We start from the raw sequence: 22,660 nt of genomic DNA, 5'->3' as shown, positions 1-22,660 counted from the left end.
TACTTGGACAAGTGGAAGTTGTGGTCGAGGCAAATTTTTAGGGGTGTGCGGAATCCCGAAAAGTCGGGACCGGGATTGGGAAACAAACGTTCCGCCCCGATCCCGACTTTTCTGGATGCCGAGTAGTCGGGAAATACAGAATAGTCATTTTAAAAAGGTCGTCAAATCTCGACGTTGCATTGTACAGACACTTACAACTTCTCGGAAATTGTTAGTTTTTATTCCAGAAATGCAAAAGCAATCACTTATGGTGAAAATGACATGTAGAATTCGAGATTTCCAGAGCTTCGGGAAATTTCAAACATTTCCCTTCGCGAAACAATTTCCTCACGATGGTGGGTTGCCACCGGCCTATACACAGGTCGAAATTTCCCGGGATCGAACCCTTTGCCGTCCCTCAGTCGCCGTCCAAAGCAAGGTGCCTTAGACCGCACGGTCACGGAGGAGGACTTTACAAAGGTTAGGGCACTTGTTTAAAACACTCACATATTTCAGAAACTTTAAAGCAGACGCACATTTACACATGTATAGGTTGAGAAGTATTTTCTCCACCCAAGAAGTCTTCAACGCTCACTATTTTTAACCACGCAGGTTCAAGATTACAAATCCGTATTCAATGAAGGTTATTTATATAAATGTGAATTGGACTTTAAATGAACTTTTTTATGAGAGTGTTGCGAGAACACAGCCCGGATCTGTATTTCATCGCACATTTTCCTATCGTTAGTTGCAACAAAACATAAAATATGGACCATTCATACTCACGAGTATGATTTTTTTACATAAAATTTACATATCTTCTGCTCATATTTACTGGTGTAAATATTTTAAATCTTGTGTATTACTCATTCTCATAAATAATATTATTAATCAGAGCTTTTATTTTCTTTAGTGCTTCATCTATAAGCATCTTTCTCAAGAGCTAAAAATACAATGAAATGTAATGGCAATTACAAGACAACAATGTTATAACAATTGAAAGTAGAGACAGATTATTAAGTAGCTTAATTATTAATTTAAATCGGATATTATATTGTAGACTTTTAGTTGGTGTAAATTTAGGTTAAATATTTTAATAATAAATTATGGTAGACGAAATTATATTTATTATTTGTGATTAATTTTCGATTTGATATGATTTGGATTATTAATTTCATTGTTAATTCAGGCATAACAAGGAGAGCACAAATTCAATTTTCTTCTTGAATAGATCAAAAGTTCTTGAAAGGAGTAAGATGTATGTATGGGCGCCGAAGCTAGATGGGGGGCAGTCAATGTACAAGTCAACATTATTTCGTTTATAACAAAATATTATTTGTGTGATAGACGTTTCGTAAATTGATTGATCATTCTTTGTGAGAATATATTAGGTCTTTATTTTCCCAGAATTGTAATTATGATGTAAACTTTAAATGCTTGTGGTGGCCTTCCATCTAATATTAAAGCTCTTTGCTCTCTTTCGCGTCTCACCAATTTTATAGAGAATACAGCAATATGGAGTTGTTCTCTCTGCTCTTGAACTTATGAAGAAAGAGGGCCACAGAAGAGCTTCTGGACTATTTAAATGTTTCACAAAAGAAGAAGACGCAATTTTTTGCCTACAAATTGCTATTGCTCTTTTCAGTCCTTCAGAAAGTTTTAACCGGAGACTACAAGGTGAGCAGCAAAGCATTGAAGGTACACTTTTATATATTAAAGCTGAACGGTTATTATTTCAAGAAAGAGAAAAGACAATAATTTTGAACCCATCTTTCATGCATCTCAGAAACTTGTTGACGAACATGATCTTGAGCCAATCACACAATAAACTAAATGCATCATATGGATTGATGCAGCTGAACGTATCGATTGATGCACTAAAGTGTGTTTTATGGCATCTGCGAAGAATCAGATTCACATTTGATGCATTTTAGTGCATTTTTGTACATCGTAAAAGAAACACCAAAGTGCATCAGACGATGCAAGTGAGAATTCCTTTCAGCCGACATGCACTTGAAATGCATCAATTAATGCAATTTTTCTATGCACCTTCCTGCATGTTTTTTCGATGATGCACTTAAACGTTTGGTCTGAATTACAGACTTATTTGTTTCAAACTATGCATTTACTTTTCTCTGCGAATGTCATTTCCTAGAAAAACAAAATCGATCACCAAAGTATACAGGCAATGCCAAGTGTTTCATGATAACCCAAAATACTATTTTAAAAATCAGTTGAAATGTTGGACACTGCAAACAGGATTCCGACATTAAAGATATGTTCCTGACTGGGAAACAACACAATAATGGCCCATCCTGAATTTCAATAGAATATGCTATATTTTCAGCTTTTGATGTTAAAATCTCAACATGAATATTCAACACTCGCTCAGGCAGTTTGCCAAACAACTAACGACCCTGAGGTATCGTAATTTTTTCTGAACAAATCAATATTATAATTTTGTATTTAAAATAATTTGAGCTTATTGACAGCGTTCAATTTATTTCGTATTTCATCACTTGCTGCTTGTTGACAAAGTTGCAATTGATTTTTTTAAAAAATCATGTGTTTATAGTCATTCAAACCAATGTGAATGACATTTATAAATATTATATAGAGGGATTATGCTTACTTAGGGTAAACCATGTGGACTCTGAAAGCGAAATAGTGGACAAATTTCTTAATCTTACTACTTTTCATCCATAAATATCGATTTTATATCAAGAGGTTGTACATCGGACTACCATGCGAGAGTCCCGGGTTCGGTCCCCGGCGTAGAAGAATCGGGATTACTCTCTATGATTATGCCATTACTTATTCATTAATATTACATTTCAAAGGTGTAAATTAATTAATGTATTTTTTTAAAAAAAATAGTAAGCTATTTACGAGTAAAATGGTTGGAATTAGGTCATCAAATAAAAAACAAAATTAACGGGCCGTGAACTCACGAAGGTTGAGACCACTGTTATAGGCGACAGCAACAGATTCGGACACGATCCAAGATGGAGAAGTTTTGACATTTTGGGGGAGTGGAAAGTGATCGTATAGAGGGCTGTATCAAACAATAAATAAGCGCCAATAGGCATTGTAGAATTTATTTACAATGTGCTTCATTTACCTGTCGATGCTGTCGACCGAGAATCCAGATCCCAGGAATCCGCAGTAGCATCCGTAGCCTTTGTATGCCAGTGGGTTGCAGCCAGTGGCGCAGGCGACCATGTTGTACAGGTGGAAAACGTGGCGGCGCCGTCTCTGCTGCGACGTGGAGAGGTTGTCCTGCTCGGAGACGTCCATGCTCTCGGGGGTCAGCTCGAAGGCTGCGAGGCGGCTGGAGTGGCCCCAGGGGTTGTTGCTGTAGCCGATGTACACGTCGTCCTCCTGCGACTGGGACAGCGACGAGTTCACGTCCTTCACCAGGATGATGTCCGTCGTCTCGTTGGATTGGAGCTCGTTGGGCCATTTGTTGCTGTACGTCCCGCCTAAAAGTAAAAGAAACAAGAAGTTAGTTCAAGTTGTAGTCAAACGAAATGCTACCTGAAATGCTACCTGAGTTGCGTCAACGTATCTGAGCGCTCAACTAGCAACGTGATCGCTCAACTGTTCGGCGAGCCCTGCTCACTTGCTCCCTGAGCGAGCTTGAGCCTTGCTTGCCACAGGTTTAAGGCACAGAATATATCGTTCTGCGTTTCGATCTCGTGAGGTGACGGCTAATGAAGAAGTGTTTGTTATTGATTAACGGCTTGCAATATGGCGTAATCACGGGAAGTTCAAGTAACAGAAGGTATTATAAATTTCCTCTTTTTGTAATTGTATTAAAATGAAAGTGCTGCATACACCGTATAGTTTTTGCAAAGCTGTGCAAAGTATGTCAAAACGAAAATTTCTAATAACGTTTCGTGAAAAATGTTTGATTTTGTTCTCATTCATTGGCACCTATCATTGTTTTGAGCAACAATATTTTTTTATAATATTAGTTTTGCAACGCGCAATCCCAGATCATGGCACTGATGTCTTGATCAATGAGCGGTGAGCAACTACGGTCAAGTAAATGATCTGTCTGCTCAACGAGCGAAAATCTGATCAGCAAGCATCACGCAAATACTCGACGCGCCCTTCACTTTTCTCATTTTATGTCGGTTATGGTACAGTGGGATCCATGAGTATTACCGTGCAAATTGTCCATCACCATGTTCGTGCATTTTATTTGACCCAATAAAAGCTTCAAGAATTAAAAGACAACTCAAAATAAGCTGTCGACAACTTCTTAGCCAGCATACAGAAAAGTCCATCGGTTAAAAACACATAGGATGTAAGAGAAAAATTAATGAAAATAGTCATGGACAATTTGCACGGTAATACAAATGGATCCCACTGTACGCAATGTAACGCTAATCGGGACTGGATCTACAGTTCAAAGTGGGATCCGAACCACCATGTGCCTCCACAGTCATGAGTCGTATGAAACACCGTTCAGCTCTCCCTGTAACGCAGCTCAGACGTAACCAATGAACTCCAGGTTCGATTCCCCGTGGAGACACATTACAGAGTGGTTTGAATCCTGGTTAGCCTGTGCGAGCATAGGCTAAAACAAACTCTAATCAATCTTTTGTAAATGACATTCATTTAAATAACCCCGAAATCAAAGTCTGATTGGTCAATACAATTAACTACCAAACACAAAATAATTAAATAAGAATAATTATCATGCCCCCACCAAGAGAGGATTTGGTGGGGGTTATAACTCACTCCCCTTTGTATCTCTTCCCTCCCTTTTCAAATAGTTCTGCTTCAAAACGTTTCTGTACAATACAAAAGTACAAATAATAGCAAAAAAATCGTAAAAGACAAAATAAATCTTAAAGAAGAATGGTATAAAATATAAGTTTCCCTTACACTAAAAGGGACATTATAAGAAATGTAAATAAAAATTCAAAGAAAAGGTTACAATCCAGAAGAAGAATATAACATGTAGAGCAGGACTGACTTTAAGACACACTTAGTTTTCCAACATTTTGGCACCACTTTCACATCTCTACCTCGCATATAGCGGATATGAATAAAGTTTGTAATCAGGGAAAGACTTCTGGGACACCCGGTATATCGTACCTGTCACTCGAAAGATGATCGCTTCATTTTAGATGTCAACATATTATTTGTTTAATTGACGACCTACTCGCTCATGATAAAATGACAACAACAATGAATAATAATAATGAACATCGCCATGGCTTTGCTTGAAAGTTTGCTGAACCAAGCGACCTTCAGACTCCAGCAGCCGATGTCTTAGTAGGTCAAGATCAACCTCCAGATACGGCAAGGAAAAGCTGCTGGACCACTCGTTCCAGGCGACGGCGCTGGACAAGCATTGCAGATCTTCCTGGCAGGGAAAGTGCCATGTGATCTGAACAATTTCCCACTAATAGGCAGAATCGATTGATGCTTCAGGCCAGCAAGCTTACAATTAGGCAACTCGTATTTAGTGATGGGCTCGACCAATATTAGTCATCAGGATATTGGGTTAACACCGAATGTTTTTATCTCCCTTCGGGGATCGGACCCAATACCGCCTGTACCAAGGACGAGAGCGCTAAGCATTCAGCTAAACCGAAAGTCAACGATTATTAAAACCATCGAAAAAAAGCACTACTAATGAAAATTAAGGTAGGTGAACCAAAGGTAGCTTGTTTGTGTTCCTAAAGTGGCCCACGTTACGAAAATCATATTAGTATTTAACACAGCTAACAAATGGCACTACATTAATATACGCAGTCCCTCTCAGGTGCACCATGGAGAAAACAAACTGTCTCTGGCTGCCAGCAGCCATTTTATTTAAGCTACTGTGGAACCCCTGGCGTCGTAGGAACTGTGCAGAACAGCCACCAAGGTCGGGTATTTGTTGTTACTGTATACAGGGTGATTCAGAATTCTTATTACACACTTCTAGGGATTGTAGAGGGGACTTAGTAGATCAAGTTTTGATAAGGAACCCATGTCCGGAAACGTACCGTTTTGGTACTACACAGATGTCAAGATCACATAATTTAACATCTCCCGCTTTACCTGTGGCACTACAAGAGCTGCTCGATGTGGCGACCCTGAAGTTCGTTGCAAACAGTGTACCTCCGAAGGATATTTGCATACACACGCTCAAAAATTCACACACCGAGCTGAATCGTGTTTGCTGCAGCCAGAACTCGTGCAGGTAAGTCTTCCTCCGTCACTACAGGAGTCTCATAAACAAGACTCTTAATGTGGCCTCATACGAAAAAGTCAAAAGGAGTTAGATCCTGCGATCGTGGTGGCCAAGGAGTTGGTCCACCGCGATCTATCCACCTGTCCCCGTATGTTTGATTGAGATGTTGTCGGACGTGATGGGAAAAGTGTGCTGGTGCACCATCACGTTGGAACCACATGTGCTGTGTAAACAGATTGTAAACAGAGGACGTTGTAAGCAGCACACATGACATCAGGTGACTGAAGACGTCGCCCTCCGTCAATGTGGGTTGCCTACCGTGAAGCGGGAGATGTGAAATTATGTGTCATCTGTGTAGTACCAAAACGGTACGTTTCCGGACATGGGTTCCTTATCAAAACTTGAACTACTAATGTCCGTGAGCACGAACGAAGATCAAATTTTGAACTCGGATCGGGAAAGGATCACTGGAAAATTCCATTGCACGAAGACGTTTCAACACTTGATCGCGATCTAGGAACATCAAAACGAGTTTACCTTCTGATCGGCCATTCGCCACCGTTTTGGTGTCTGATCCTGGTTCACGATACTGACGCTTCGACTGCAGGCAGTTGTTTTGGAATATAAAAAAAGCGGAAAGGGATATCGAGGGCGTGCAAACGCTAGAGATGTTGGATGTACAATGATGATAATTCGATAACTATGTAAACTAAAAACTGCCAAAATAATAATAATAATAATTTGTGGTTCTGTGGTGCAAAGTCGTAATGTTTCTAAATATTGTACTTTCTATCCCAGAACACGAAACGTATATAAAAAGGAATGTCATATATTACATGCAAGTGAGCAATGTTACGATATTGCTAGATAGTGTTGGAAATATGATTGTATAAATTTACGAAAATACATGTTCCTGGCTATTTACACGACACGACAATATAAATATATAAGAATTAAGAAATGAAAAATTCAAATACTAAATACTTACCACAGTACAGTAATAATAATATATCTTTATTGAGAGGGCGAGGTTCAGAGTACGCTGTTCTCTAAAAATCGAATGCATTTCGTAAGGCATTAAAGTCCTGTAGAAGAAGGTTCTATGCTTTCTCCTTCTCCTTTTGTGTTGTACTGTCAGTTCTTTTTTAATATTATTATTTCTTTACACTCTACTACATCCTTGTACTCGTCGACAAGGTTGATCAGTACATTTCTCAAATTCAGATCAGTTTCCGGCCCGAATTACTTTCTTCTCCTACATGTTGATACTTTAACACATCACACTACTCTATGCGGTTCTTGATTGTAATTTGTTTAGCCAACCAATCAGGTATAGCCTTACAAATTAATCTCGGATTAGTTGAACGGAATCTCGCGAACGTGGATTTTCGTTGGTGCAATGCAAATCTTTAAACCAAGTTCACTTAGAGTGGATTAAAATTGATCTCGTTCATCTGAACTTCGAAATAATCGGCGGCCATAAGTCCCCTCTACAACCCCTAGAAGTGTGTAATAGGAATTCTGAATCACCCTGTATAATGCATGTCAACAATTAAAAGTTTGACACCAACAATTTTCTCTAATAAGATATTGAAACGGGACTAATATTCGTTTTATTTATTTATAGAACTTCACACTACAGGCAAACATGAATAAATATGTCTTCTTGAGCACAAGCATAATTTTCTAAGCCAACTATAAGCCGTGGGCCACCTTTGCGATCAGGGCCACATTGGGAACATGTATTTTTCTATATAAATTACAAGCAATATTACAAAATATCCATTTTAGTTACAGGAGTTATTTATTTTCATTTCAGAAATTTATCTCTCATTAGAGATTTGTAAATTGCCATAGGAGCTTAACTAGGGCCACCTTTGGTTCACATACCTTAATAGTCGACTAATATTAGTCGAATTAGTTGTCGAATAAAATAAATTTCACATGAAAACAAAAGAAGAGGTGCTCTTTCTCCAAATCTGGTGTTAGAATAGTCTAAGTATAATTTAAAAAAGACTAGATAATATCCAATTAACATTGCATGCTAATCGATTAATATTAGTCGAATTTGTTGTTCTGTTCGACCAATATTAGTCGAATTATTTGTTCAGATAAAAATAATTTTAATTCACTTATGTTAGACATTAAAAATTGCGGTACAATTTATCATAAGTCATTTTTACAAAAGCGAGACTTAATTATGTAAAAGAAGAAAACAATATATTTTACGAAAATTACTGCTTTGTATTAATGGTAATAAATTTAATTTTTGATTTGATTTGATTTTCTCAAGCCCAATTATTTTAAAACTAGAGTGTAGTACAATGATCAACCTGGTGAAAGATAAAGTTGTCAATTCGATTATTCCATATATTAGATTAACATGTATGAATGGATTCCTTTTGAGGCCTAAGCGTGATTTCTTATAATCACTGGTTAACCACCTTCGACTTCAGAAAAGGCTTTATTATTTTACACATTTAATCCACATACAAGCGCGAAATTTTTTACCGGATACCGACAAAAATGAGTCTATTACCCTTTTCGTAAATTTCTGGGTGCCCCTCCCCCCTCTTCGGCTTAAATTTCTCAAGAGGGCCGGGTCTCCTATATTTTTCTATCTCGCCTCTTCCGCTAGCTACAGCTAGTTGCCTACTTTTCCCGTTCGTTGTTTCAATGTTGCTCAATTCAAGTGTGAAATAATATTTCCCTAAGGTTAAGGACAATGCGGACGTAAAAGCATGGACTGTAGTGACGACAAAAAAACAACTATTTTTAATATTAACACACTATTGAGCGTAGGAAACAAAACTTTACAATACACCGGGAAAACTTCTGGAAATGGGGAAATATTTAAAAACTGCCTCAGGAGAGGTTTACTTATTTCATGCCTGAATTCTCCACATGAAAACGAGAGAGAAAAAATTGAAGGCGCTAGGCAACAAGCTCGCAAAGTAAAGCAATGATACAAAAATGAATTTTTAAAACATTAACAGGTAAACTGGCCGTCACCACCTTCATTTATTTGGTTTCATGCCATCCGAAATTCAACAAGTGAAACATAAAGGCTAACTTCTGAACCACCATCAGAATTCCATCACGTACGATGCAAGAGAAAAATGATGAGATTGTTTTCCTGGTAATATTTATGCACCGTACAATAGCTTACGTTTCCACTTGTAATTCCTTAATTATGCCAAGAACTGTCCAATAACTGAAGTTGTCAATTCTGTCTGCCTATGCTTTAGATGGCCTGTAGTAAGTAGCAGCGCGTTATACGTTCACTTCTTCACACACACATTCAAGATCTTTCATGTATTGTTGTGTTGTGTGCCAAGTTTTCATTTTTGCTCTGATATTAGTTATAACTGTCATTTGTTTCTGCTATAATGATGATTGTGTCTGTATTCATCTTCCTATTTGATACTGTTAATGAAGGATAGTACTTAATACGAGGGTTCGAAATCACTGCAGATTGGTGGGGAGAAGGAGCAGACAGACACACACACACACACACACACACACACACACACACACACACACACTATATATATATATATATATATATATATATATATATATATATATATATATATATATATTGATGAGGGAAACTGAGCTTCAATATATATATAATGTCATATATGTGTCAATTATTAAATAATCAAATTATATTATAAAATATACAATATATAATATCGACTGTCTTTCATTCAAAATGTAATTGCAAATTGAAGATTTTGATGTATACTGAGGCTATGAACAATGATTTGCGTTAAGAGAGGAGGGACAAAAATTAATAGGCATAATAAAAAGATAATAGTTTCCTGTATAAAATTCACATATAAGTGCCATTACGTGTTTTACTAATATATTTATATACTTCGTTGTTGCTAACGAAAGGCGATGAGAAATGGAGAAGAAATAAGTCGGTCTAATTTCCGTGGTCTGGGGATTGCTGGATTCAGTGTAAGATATGAGGTTCTTTGTTCTTTTTGTATGTTATCGATATTATTCCAGTCAAGTATATTCGAAACCCAAATTAATTGTTTATGTTCGTTGTTAAAACAAAAACTCTCTCCCCCGGAAGAGTTTTTTTTTGGGGGGGGATTTCAGGACAAGATTGTTGGTGGGGGAAATCCCCCCCGGGATTTCGCACCCTGCTTAATACTTTATTTCTTCCAACATTTTAACAGTATATTCATTTTCTCTGAAATGCATCAAAATCAGGTGATTAAGAAAAAAATAAACAAGGTTAATAGACTCAGCATGAAATAATTTTATGGAGGGGATTTGAGGGTGTATCTGTACTCATCTACAAGAAAATAATTTCAAAAACCAAGTAAATTGTACATTTGTTCTATGTTGATTGATTGACTGGTTGGTTTATTTAACATTCAAACGTCACATTTCTGCCAGCTCTGGCTAATAACAGGTGAGGAACGTTGGTAAGATTAAATGAATGATAGGACACAAATGGGCAGCACACAAAACAGCCACACAGAGGATTTACATTGGCTGTGAGTGCAGACGCTAGAGTCTCGCGAGTCAAAATACAGTCCAGAGTGTACTACGTGGAAGAGAGGTAGATATTTTGGTGTCTTTACCAAGGGTCGGTCACCCCTTAAACCCCAACCAAGTCTGCCTATATGTCATGTAATTTGGAATTTACTTTTTTTGTTATGATCATAGAAAATAACATTTAACGTTTATAGAATACACTTTATACTATTTTGTAATAACTTGTTGCCGCAAATTTCACTATTATTGCGTAAAAGACTTAATGGTTAAGCTGTAGATATTTTACAAGACTATGTCAAATTTGTGAGGGATGATAAATCGAAATTATACCCTGAAGTATTAAATAACTTTGGATTAAATTGAAATGAATAAATGCAAGCGAAGATGAGAAAGAATTATGATTATGCGAGATTGATTATAGAACAAACTCTTTGGATCTGGGAGCCACTTAACCCTCAAAGCTTTGGAGGAAATGTCTCAAATTGAATTGTAAAGGTTGAAACAGATGGGAAGTTGTGAAGCAGTTAATCATTAAAGTAAGGTTTGCTGAGGTAATTCCCAGCTGACATACATAAACTTTAAAAAGTGCACCTTAGTAATTTGGAGTGAAAGTGTGAGGTGCACTTAGTTTATCGCCAGGAACGTATCTAGAAATATGTTTCGGGGGGAGGGGGGGTTCCGAACCAAGTGTCTCAGAAATAATAATAATAATAATGTTTAAATTAAAATAATTATATTAAATCAAATTAATACTAATTAAAATACATACATTAATATTAGCTATATTATTATTACACGATTAGGTATATACAGCGCATATTCATAACGTAGCTTACCTTTAGTTAAGATCGGAATAATTTACATGAAAACAAGTGCTCTGAAATTAACGTCAAATAGATGAATAATTGAATATTTATCGAATAACAAAAATGATGTCACATGTAGTTGAAGAAAAGTAAGTTTGTGATTAAAGAAAGTTCAGAGGAAATTAATAACTATCGATTATGCAACAAATGCTAATATTTTCATTACTTAATTTCAGTACTTGGTAAGTTTTTTGGTGGGTCCGGACCCCTGGACCCCTCCTAAATATATCCTTCCTGTCCCTCAGAGCCCTATGATCCCAATATAATCCTTGTCTTCCAATACGTTCAGAGGAAATTATATAACAACGTCTAAACAAATATATTTTTCATAACTTAATTTTAGTATTTGATAAATCTTTCTGGGGGTCCGGACCCCTGGAGCCCCCCTAAATACGTCCTTGTTTATCGCACGAGCTTTATTTCAAATTTCGGCGCACTGTAATTACTCTTGAAGTTCGACGTTCAAATGGTGTTCTGATTTAATCATTCACATCATGTTTCCTACGCCCAACACGGGAAAGTTAATTTGCCTGTTTCGTATTTCACATAAGTACACGAAAAATTGAGCTTTCGCTATTCACTGATACCAATCAACGGTTTCTCTACAAAAAACGAATATTAATAAGTTGAGTGCAGGTTTTGTCCCTTTGCTTCTGTTTTATTCATCTTCAGTAAAACATAGGCTTGAATGTTTTAAATTCGTTTCATTCAACGCATTTTTATAGTGCCTGTAAATGCATAATCTTGCATAAAATGCCTTTTTTATCTTTTAACGCATTCCATACTTCTCTCTCTACTTTGACTATCCCGAAAATACATAGTAGATTTTTTCTATGCTGAAACCTGGTATTTACCGGATATCAGAATCACATGTAATGTCAGATCCTCTTGACTCAAAATCCGATACTAATTAGATGCAACCCAACCCTTCTTCTCCAGCCACAAGTTTCTATGAGTCTCGCTTTAGGTTAAGGGAGATTTCTGACCGAAGCGACAAGAGACACGTGTCGCTTGAGGATGCCACCAGTCAAACGCAGGCTTGTACGGCCTGTCATGCCGCTACAGAGTGAAACGTTGCTGTTGATTAGCTCGTTCCCAGGCGGCATGTGACCAGGTTCGATACCCGGTGGAGGTATGTATTAGTTCGGATCCCACTTTAAACTGTAGGTCCAGTCCCGATTAGCCTTACTGTGCAAACAGTGGACTTAATAACACCAAATCAACGAACCAAGCGGCATGTGGGGTGACCCTTTCATTCGATTATCGAAATAAATTATTAACATGTTCATGTTCACAGCCTGCTTTAGTGATCCTCTTCAAGAGCAGATTTGCCTGCCTATTTCACATGCTATTTTTCTGTTTATAATTTCGTTCCCCTTTTATTACATCATGTTTGGAGTTTTAAAAAAAGCCATCGACCCAGCCAGGATTCGAACCTGGAATCTTCTGATCCGTAGTCAGACGCGTTATCCGTTGCGCCACTGGGCCACGCTCAAGGAAGCACACTTCCCGCACGGAACTTTAGCGCAATGCGCACCCCCTCCTCTCATGTTTAAAATTAAGTGATCGCCCTATGAAATAAAATTCCTCATGTTTACTTTCACTGGTGCGGATTCCGCGCGCGCGAGTGAGTGCTAGCGTTCGTGTGTGTGTGTGTTGGGGGGGGGGGATGTGGGAGAGAGAGAGAGGGAGAGAGGGAGAGAGGCTGAATTATTCAACAGTGCCAATAGCATGCTTTTATTCTTTGTTGGAGAAAACATTATTTCTCCTTTTCTTCAACAGTTATCAGGGGTGCCCCCCCGAAGGCCTATGACGCACTCCCCCCCAAAAAGATAGAACATTCGCCCTGCCCTCCTTTATGCCGAATCTCAAATTATTTTGGTAGGCAAAATTTGCGGAACAATATAATACATACTACATATTTAAGCAATATACACAGTCCGTCCAGTATATAGGAAAGGTGACTGATTTTTTTTGCCACGGAACCACCAGTGCCATCTATGGAGAAGTATATGTACTACGTAGCGACACATTTCGACTTTCTTCCGGCAAATTTGCAAAGCACTAGCGTCGACTGTCGACGCATACGGATCTTGTGACTGACAGTACCTGCTGAACGTCGGTCGGAAACGGACCAATGTGCCAACATTAAATTCTATTTGAAGTTGGGTAAAGTGCAACAGAGACGTTTCAAATGATTCAAACTGTTTACTGTATTGAGGCATTGAGCCGTAAGAATGTGTTTAAGTGGTGTGCAAGATTTCGTGATGGTCCAGGGTCCAGGCTCTCCAAAACCGAAGAAAGTGCGCATGCAGAAGAGCCGAATCAAAACCCTGCTCACGGTTTTCTTCGATTCCAAAGGCATCATCCACAAGGAATTCACTCCAGACGGTCGCACTGTGAACGCTGAGTATTACGTGGGTATTTTGCATCGTCTATTGGCCAGGATTCGTAGTTTGGCCTGAATATCGGGAACAGGGCTCATGGTCTCTGTTGCACGAGAATGCACCCGTGCACAAGAGCAGCTTGGTACTCCAGTTTTTAGCCCAAAAAGGGATAGTGGAGCTCAATCACCCCCCCCCCCATATTCTCCATATTTAGCTCCATGCGACTTCTGGCTATTTCCAAAACTGAAATTGGCGTTGAAAGGAAGGCGTTTCGACACCATCTCAGACATCCAAAAGGCTTCGACCGCGATTTTGGAGGCAGTTCCAAAACAGGAGTACCAAGACTGCTTCACAAAGTTCTACAACCGCTTCAGTGCATGTATTGACTCACAAGGTGTCTATTTTGAATAAACGTTATTGTAAACTACCAATCCACAACATCTTGTCTTTCGTTTCTCATTAGTCACCTTCCCCACTGGACGGACTGTGTATGTTTACTTTAGGTACTGTAGGCTCACATTCACGTTTGCTAACATGAAACGTACAAAACTGCTCAGGCTCACTACCTTACTCTTAGAAGTTTTTCTGCTTGAATTACCTTGTATTAATGTGAACAGCATGTCCCCGCCCACTTCCAAACCGATTCTAAAGGCATAAGAGGAGGTGTTTCATTTCGACCCTATCGCCACGATCACCCACAGGCAGGTAAGAAAACTTACATAATAACCATGAATAAATATCAGTAACAAGTCAATCAAACGAAACGCCCCCCCCATTTTTTAGTGAAGATATATAGAATTGATATAAAATTTTGCCCCCCCAAAAAAGTTTCCATGACGCAGGCGCGACATGAAACCCTCTTGTGGGCACCCCTGCCAGTTATTAGCATCTAAACTTGTGAAGTGGTGTATCGTGTTTGTTTGTGCAGTCGCCATCTTTAAGAGTAAGTTTTTAAGGATCGTGTGAGACCCTTCTTGCCAGTTCCGTACCCAGGATTTTTTTTAGGGAGGGGCCAAATCCGAAAATGTGTTTACACACACACACACACATACATAAGAGAGAGAGATATATATATATTACAAAATAGTTGAAATGTTTAATGTTATATTTTTATATAATTCAATAAGATTTCGTACCAGGTGGTTATAATTAAAGTGACGGTGTTCAGAGTGGTACAGCACGGGCTGTAATGAGAGTAGCAGTCTGAAACTTCGTAGATATGCTAATGAACCAATGCGCTCGCGAATTATGCAAAAAAAAATAGTTTCAATTCTCGCCACCAGGGTAAAAAATGGCGCTGTAAGCAGTCAAAACGTGGAATTTTCCGTAACTCTGACGTCAAAGTCGGTGACATTGCCTAACCATTGTGTGAGCTCCCTGGTTGTTGTTGGTGACGCTTGTTGCTTTTTCCTTTAGTAATGTTCATGTAATTCGAATAGTGAAATTGTAGCGATATTTTATTACAAAGAGTATTGTTTTCTGCGATTTATAGTGTTTTTCCTGTAACTATACCAAGTTGTGACTGCTTACAGCGCCATTTTTACCCTGGTGGCGAGAATTGGAACTATTTTTTTTTTTTTTTTTTTGCATAATTCGCGAGCGCATTGCTTCATTATCATATCTACGAAGTTTCAGACTGCTACTCTCATTACAGCCCGTGCTGTACCACTCTGAACACCGTCACTTTAATTATAACCACCTGGTACTTATATCAGTCTTGCATTCGTGTTTCATCATTATTTCGTGTATGTTGCTAAGTCCCGTACTTAGGATTTATTTAAGGGGGAGGGGTCAGATTCGAATATGTGGAACAAAAGAGATCAGAAATGCTGTGAGGTTGATTGAATTAGAATTTCCTTTAATTAATTTTCTTTCACCAGCGCCATTGAAAAGTCATGATAATTCTATGTTTAGAAAAATATATATTTACAAATTAAATGTTGCGTATTAGCAATTATTATTACAATCAAGAACATGTCTAAATGTAAGTTAACAAAAATAAGAGACATTGTTGCATCACGACTGCGGTTCGAAAAAAGTCGGGACAGGAAATGAAAGTAATGGACTGTCCCGACTAAATCCCTCCCTCGGACGTCTGCTAGCCCTGCGTCAATGATTACAGAATACAGACTTCTACATAACATTCATATATGCAAGAACAAAATTGAATTTTTTACAAATTTGCAAAATCGTCGATGTTATTTTCGTAGCTTTTTATAGGTTCACATTTAAATATCTCATGGTTCTAGGGGGGTATGGCCCCTCCCCTGGGTACGGGCCTGCCTCTTGCTGCCTTCGCGAACTGAGGACGTAAAAAATATTTTGGTAGTTTCAAGCCGGAGGTCAATCTGGAATTGAAGACGAAGCTAAGTATCGTATGAGACTTGATTTACCTTTACTAGAGTTCTCTCCCATTTCATTCCATTCTTCTCTTCTCTTCTCCATATCCAGCTTCTTTCCCCTTCTCTATATCTTCCTTCCGACTGTCTCTACCCAAAACCTAAACTCTGGGACTCAACATGAGGCAGCTGACAGTTTTTGCACTGTTGCCAGATCTCTGTTTACGTCAAATTTATGTCTCGTTTTGCGATGCCGTCTTTGTAATATACTCGAAAAAGATTGATTGATTTTGTGTCACTTTTGGCTAATTTGCGAAGATGGGGATGAGTGATGACATGATGACATTGATTAATGGACACTCACAAACATCCATGCCCAGGCCAGGATTCGAACCCGGGAACCACTCCGCCACGGGGGCCGGTCCATGCACATAGCACCGTATCATGAAGGCACATTTAAGGGATTTCGGGGTAGGGCCTCACACATTCGCAATGTCGACCATGCTATCAACACCACGCTCCAACCACCTTTACCCACCAGGGCTGCCCCCAAGTACCCATTGAATTGAAGCTGGGTGAGCCCCAGAGCAGCTTTATGCGGAGACAAGGCCGGAAAAAAATTTGTTGGAAAGGCTAGAGGTAAAAACGTTCTATTTTCTCTTAGAGGGTGGAGGGTCTGTGCATGTTCTGGCGACGTTGCCACATCGTTGGTGGGAACCAGCGAAAATTGTCCTTTGCTCGCTCTGCCTGTACCATTATGTGTCACCAGCGCACTTCGGTCCGGTTTCCTCATGCCCATAAAATACATTTTAAAACATTGATAAAAACTATTTTAACTGAAAACTTGAATAATTTGGACTTACAGTACTTTTCTTCACATCTGATAACTCTTAGTTTATGTGTGAGTGTATGTGTACATACCTGAAATAAAAGAAAATACAATTAGTAATGTAATGTTTATCATTTCCTCGCAAAGAGAATTATTATCCCCAATATTTCATGTTTCTTAAACATGTTTCTGTGGAAACGATATTGATACACTAAAAATAGCATAACATCAAGTTTTCCGTTTTTGAACCACGATCTCAGAAGTACAAAAATGGTAAATTTATTAATTATAACAATAAACTTATTATTTGCGTTTAGATGATTCAAGAAATTTAATAGTTATACTTTCATGTATGAAAACAGATCATGTTAAAAGTGCAATATTTATACAAAACTAAGATAAATTCTCAACCTGTTTATTATGGACAAGCTAGAAAAGCATTTAAACAAAACAATATTAAAAAACTGACTACAAGTAATCTTTCAGCTCAGAAAAATAATTTTACTGCATCTTAAAATAAATACATCATCTTATTTATTCATAAACTAAAAAGCTGATATTACTATATCTTAAAGAAGTATAAATAAATCAATCTATTTATTCATAAACCGAAAATAAATTTTCTCAATTAATACGACTTGTATGATTACATTCACATATTTAAAATACTGCACATGTTAATATTCATCTCGCTGTTCTGTTTTTAACTTCTTATTGTGAATGTGTTTCAGTTACTGATTGCTAACATTTTTATATGAAATCAATTAAGGCGCTCAGAATAATAACGGCATATCCCAACCGACCTCGAATTTTGAGATACAAGTATGACGGTATACTGCTGCCACCTACTTTTCAAATGCTGAAGTATCAGAAGAAGTGGGATATGCCAAAACTCTCATATTCCACCTTTAAAATTCGTCCGTAAGGAAAATGAAAATATTATCAGTGAAAAAAAAGACATAGGGTAAAATCGGGTAGCCCCGGACATCGGGTACCATCGGACAGTGTGAGTTCCGAAACTGCGCTATGAGCTAGCAATACTGTATCAGCAGAAAAAGAAAGGACTTTGTTCTACCCTGCACGTGCAAGTAGTAGGAGTTGGTCGGTGAAGAATAGCGGACGTACTGCAAGCCTCTCTGTTTCTGCGTATGCGGTGTTCGTCCCGAAGTAACTTAAGGAAGGTCATTGGTATTATAAAGGTAAGTAAATGAAACACAAATAGTTGTCAGTGTACTGGTTAGGGTTTGAACAAATCGTGTGTGAAACCGCAAGTATATATTTGACTGTGTGTTAGTATGAGGCATGTTATTGTCGAATGGTACGTGTCGGGTAACTCCGGACAGGCAATTGGAGGGTAACACCGGACAAAATGTAGCAGTTCTTGACACTGTGTGATAGCGTTCCAGTTCTGCTACTTGTTGACGGACATTACAGTCATAAGGATTTGAAAGTGATCCAATATGCGAGGGATCACAGTATTCACATGCTCAGTACTCCTCCACATACCACGCACAAGACTCAGCCCCTTGACAGGTATTTTATGAAACCGTTTAAAGGAGCATACAATGAAGCTTGTTCGATGTGGATGCGCAAGAATGCTGGAGTAAAGATAACCGTTTATGATGTAGCGCACCTTGTTGCAGACATACCGTAAGGTGTGTCGCATGGACATTGCTCTCAATGGATTTTCGTGCACTGGAATATATCCATTCGACCGTAATATATTCACAGACATTGAATACCTGCCCGCAAACGTGACTCGCGTTGAAAGATGTTACACTCCACAAACCTGTGAAGACCCAGAACCTTCAACTTCAGCAGCGGTGGAGGCAACGGGGGCTGCTTCTTCTCCGTCGTCTGCAGTGGATACACGTTCTCTACATGTCACCGAGGAACCTGAATCTCCTCGTCCATCAACTAGCAAAGGGCTCTCCATTATTGAAAAGTTATCACCAATACCAGAAAATCGTAAGAGACGTTTAGCGTCACGAACAAGAAGAACTGCAGTGAGCGAGATACTAACATCTTCACCATATAAGAAGCAACTTGAAAGAAAGGTGACCTCAACACATGTACTAGCAAAGAAAGAACGCAAGAAACTAATGGGCCACGATCAGCTTGCCTGTGACAATAACAAAGAGGACATACGACCAGACGAACAGGATAGCACAACTGAATGCATCATTTGCGGTGAAACGTTCAATGAAGGCTGGATTCAGTGTCAATCCTGCGATGGCTGGGCCCATGACAACTGCACCGATATCAAATCAACTGATATCCATTACACATGTGATCACTGTAAACTTCCTGGGTAGGTGTTCTTATTGTTCCTTCCAAGTGTAGAATATGATTTTTTTTTCAATTATCTTAAGTGTCCGGTGGTACCCGCCAATATGTGAAAATATGTAAAATGTAGCGATCTGTATTGTCATTTGTTTATGTACTTCTTTTTGCATTTCTTTCGATAACTTTGCTTTGTCAATAAAGATCACATTCCAAATAAACATTTCAGGCTTGTTTTAAAACAATTTTGCATCTTCTTACCAAGAAGCACATCACTGTGTGAACATGTCCGGGGCTACCCCATTTTCCCCTATCTCAACTGTATGTGCTTTTGTTTATGTCCGCTACGAGTTCGGTGGCGTTGTAGACAACATGGCAGAGTCCGTGACTGAGTGTGTTGTGTTGTTATGCCAGAATCTCCGAAAAAAGGTAAAAAACGAGTGAAAAACTCAAGTGAATGGGTAATGAACAAACGGAAATTATGCAGAAACAGTTAAAACAGTATTAGTTCAAACTTTGTCATCAGAAAAAAGATGTCGATGGTGCTCCTCTGCTTTTACGTAAGGTTACTTCCATTACCGCCCTCGTGGCAGAGTGGTTAGCACATCGTGCTACGACGCCAGGGTTCACGGGTTCGAATCCTGGCTTGGGCATGAACGTTTGTGATGTCTATTCATCATATCATTACTCATCCTCATCTTCGATTAGCCAAAAGTGGCACAAGAAGCGAAGTAAAGCAAATCAATCATTCAATCAACTTCCATTATTGTGGAACATGATAATCCTGATATTGTAAAATTTAGTTTATCTTATTCTGACATTGACGTGCATCAAACAGTTAATTTTAGGAAACGAGGTAAAACTTTACATGTTTCATTGTTCAAGTTACAGCAGAAGTACAGTGAAAAGAGAAAAATTAAAAATGCTAAATACAATGACCTGATGCAACTATTGAAATATATACCACCCGTCTATCATGATTTTTATAAAAATCTTGTTCCTGATGGTGTTGATGTTGAAGAAGAATGTGAAAATCTGGGAATGGAGCTGGATTAATACAACTTGTATCCATTTTTTCACTTGTGTATATTTTTTCCTAGTAACAGCACAAAATCTGTGAAACTATTAACCGCAATGGTTCAAGAATTTGCAGATAAACTTGAAAAACCATATTTAGAAGAACATATAAAAATTACGTCATAATGTTAAAAATCTCCTGACTTTTGAAATTAAACAGAAAATGTCATTTTTCTCAAAATGAACTTTGATTGGGATCTGCCGTTATTATTCTGAGCGCCTCAATTATTATAAGAGAACATAGCCGAGCTGTAATACAAGCAATAATAAATAAATATGCAATGGTTAAACCACACCTAGTCGCACAAAAGATATTATATCGTTTTACTTCGTTGTGTACGTGACATCGTGTAGGCGAAAATTTGTGTGAACTTATCAACTAATAGTTAAACAACAGTGTTGCAATATGCAGATGATAAACGTTTAAATACATGAGAAAGAGCTGTATATGGAAACACACACGCAACACCCAATATCAGTGGCGGCGATTAGGGGGGGCAAGGGGAGCAAATGCCCCCCGTTTTTCGGCACTTTTGCACCCGCACTATGCTAAACCTTATCTACAATGGGAAATATATTATCTTTGCCCCCCCCCCAGTTTTGGCACCTTACCCCCGGTTTTGATACCCAATCGCCGCCACTGCCCAACACGAAAAATATATTAACTCACGTGGAGAACTGTAAATAAGTTAATTACGCATTAGAATGACTAACTGACATCAGGAAATAACCATTTCATGCATTCTGTTTTGTTTTTTTTACCTTTTTATCAGCAGAGTGCAACACTGCTTTCCGTGTAGGTTTAAGGGATAGGTTCGCCTTGCACACAGATTACGTCATTTTTAATATACACACGGAAATTTCATTTGCAATGTAAGAAGTTAGCATCGCTAAAAGGAGATATGTCTAATGAAAAACATTCACCGTGCATGCACAAACAACAGACCGATGCGACAGGATGTACGGTATTGAGCAGGGTGCGAAATCCTGGGGGGACGGAGGGATTTCCCCCATCAACAATCTTGGCCTCAAAAATCCCCCTCACCAAGAAAATCCGGGGGGAGAGTTTTTTTGTTCCAACAAACAAAAGATAAGCAATTACTTTTAATTTCAAGTATACTTTACAAGAATAATATCAGAAACACACACAAATTAGTGTAGTTGTGAGTGTTCAATGCCATTTCTCTCTCAAGAGATCATTAATAAATCTACATCAACACGCACAATAAAATTAAAACAAGAATGCAAGACAATAATAACCATGAAATCTATTTGATTTATATTAATATAAAGCAAAAACTAAATAAGAACTTAACATAATAAAACCACTTCAACTAGTATTTCATAATTCATTAACAACTTTAACTTAAACAGCTAGTAAGGAAATTAGTTTGCTACGTTATAATATCTGATATATGTAAAAAGTAACAAATTATTTTATTTATGTGGAATTAATAATGATAATACTAATATATTTTTAATTTAGTAATTTTCTTTTACTTTTAATAACGTTACAAATATGTTTATCGTCTAAATTATATGTATGTTTGTGGGGGAGAGGGTTTGTAGATTACCCCCACCAGTCTTAAATGATTTCGCACCCTGGTATTGAGAAAACGAGCCAGTTCGAGCGACTCGTGCAGATAGCTTTTCGGTTTGAAAAATTGCATTTATTCTTGATGGTTGTTTTTTTCAAGAGACACCTGTCGCTTATCGCTTGTCGCCTGTTGCTTCGGTCCGAAACCTCCCTGGCATTTCGGGTTATTTTAGCATCCAACACCTTAAAACGAGGCATTTACCTTACAAGAAAATAATCTAATCCATTCCAGAAGATACGTTTCTTATTATGATTCCTAACTTCGTTATTACCTCGTTTTTTTTACCTCTTGGGTAATTTGCAACAATGATGAATAGTGAAATAAATTATGGATTACACACAACGATATATTAACGTATACCCTGTCTCAACTATCTCTGGAGCAAGGCCGCGGATAGCGACAGAGAAGGGGAGGAAATCGAGTGGGCTGAAAGAAGCAGTACACGCTGCTGAGAAGGCTGGTAATTGCAGTCACCATCCCGTTCTCTCTCGCGTGTTCATTGGTGGAGCCGTCTGCTTCACTACTTGCGCAGAGATTTGTTTTCGTTCGCCTGCTCCAGAGTTACATGGGACAGGGTACAGTCGC

At 38.3% G+C, this 22,660-nt stretch overlaps 1 protein-coding gene and 1 non-coding gene across 3 annotated transcripts in view; both read right to left on the bottom strand.

Annotated features, from left to right (window-relative positions):
- LOC145978018 (uncharacterized) overlaps window positions 1-22,660 on the bottom strand; it is a 97,435-nt gene that overhangs the window by 20,890 nt on the left and 53,885 nt on the right. For both annotated transcript variants that reach the window (XM_083110401.1, XM_083110402.1), the window contains exon 2: window positions 3,101-3,461. In XM_083110401.1, coding sequence (XP_082966527.1) covers window positions 3,101-3,461 — 361 coding nt within the window. The remainder of the gene's footprint in view (window positions 1-3,100; window positions 3,462-22,660) is intronic.
- TRNAR-ACG (transfer RNA arginine (anticodon ACG)) lies at window positions 12,978-13,050 on the bottom strand. The gene has a single exon. It is a non-coding gene; the product is annotated as a tRNA-Arg (tRNA).

This window comes from Lepisma saccharinum, chromosome 24, assembly GCF_977018435.1.
Source record: "Lepisma saccharinum chromosome 24, izLepSacc3.1, whole genome shotgun sequence".
NCBI classification, from domain to species: domain Eukaryota; kingdom Metazoa; phylum Arthropoda; class Insecta; order Zygentoma; family Lepismatidae; genus Lepisma; species Lepisma saccharinum.
Note: the sequence above shows the minus strand (reverse complement) of the source record. Positions and strands in the feature narration are given on the sequence as shown.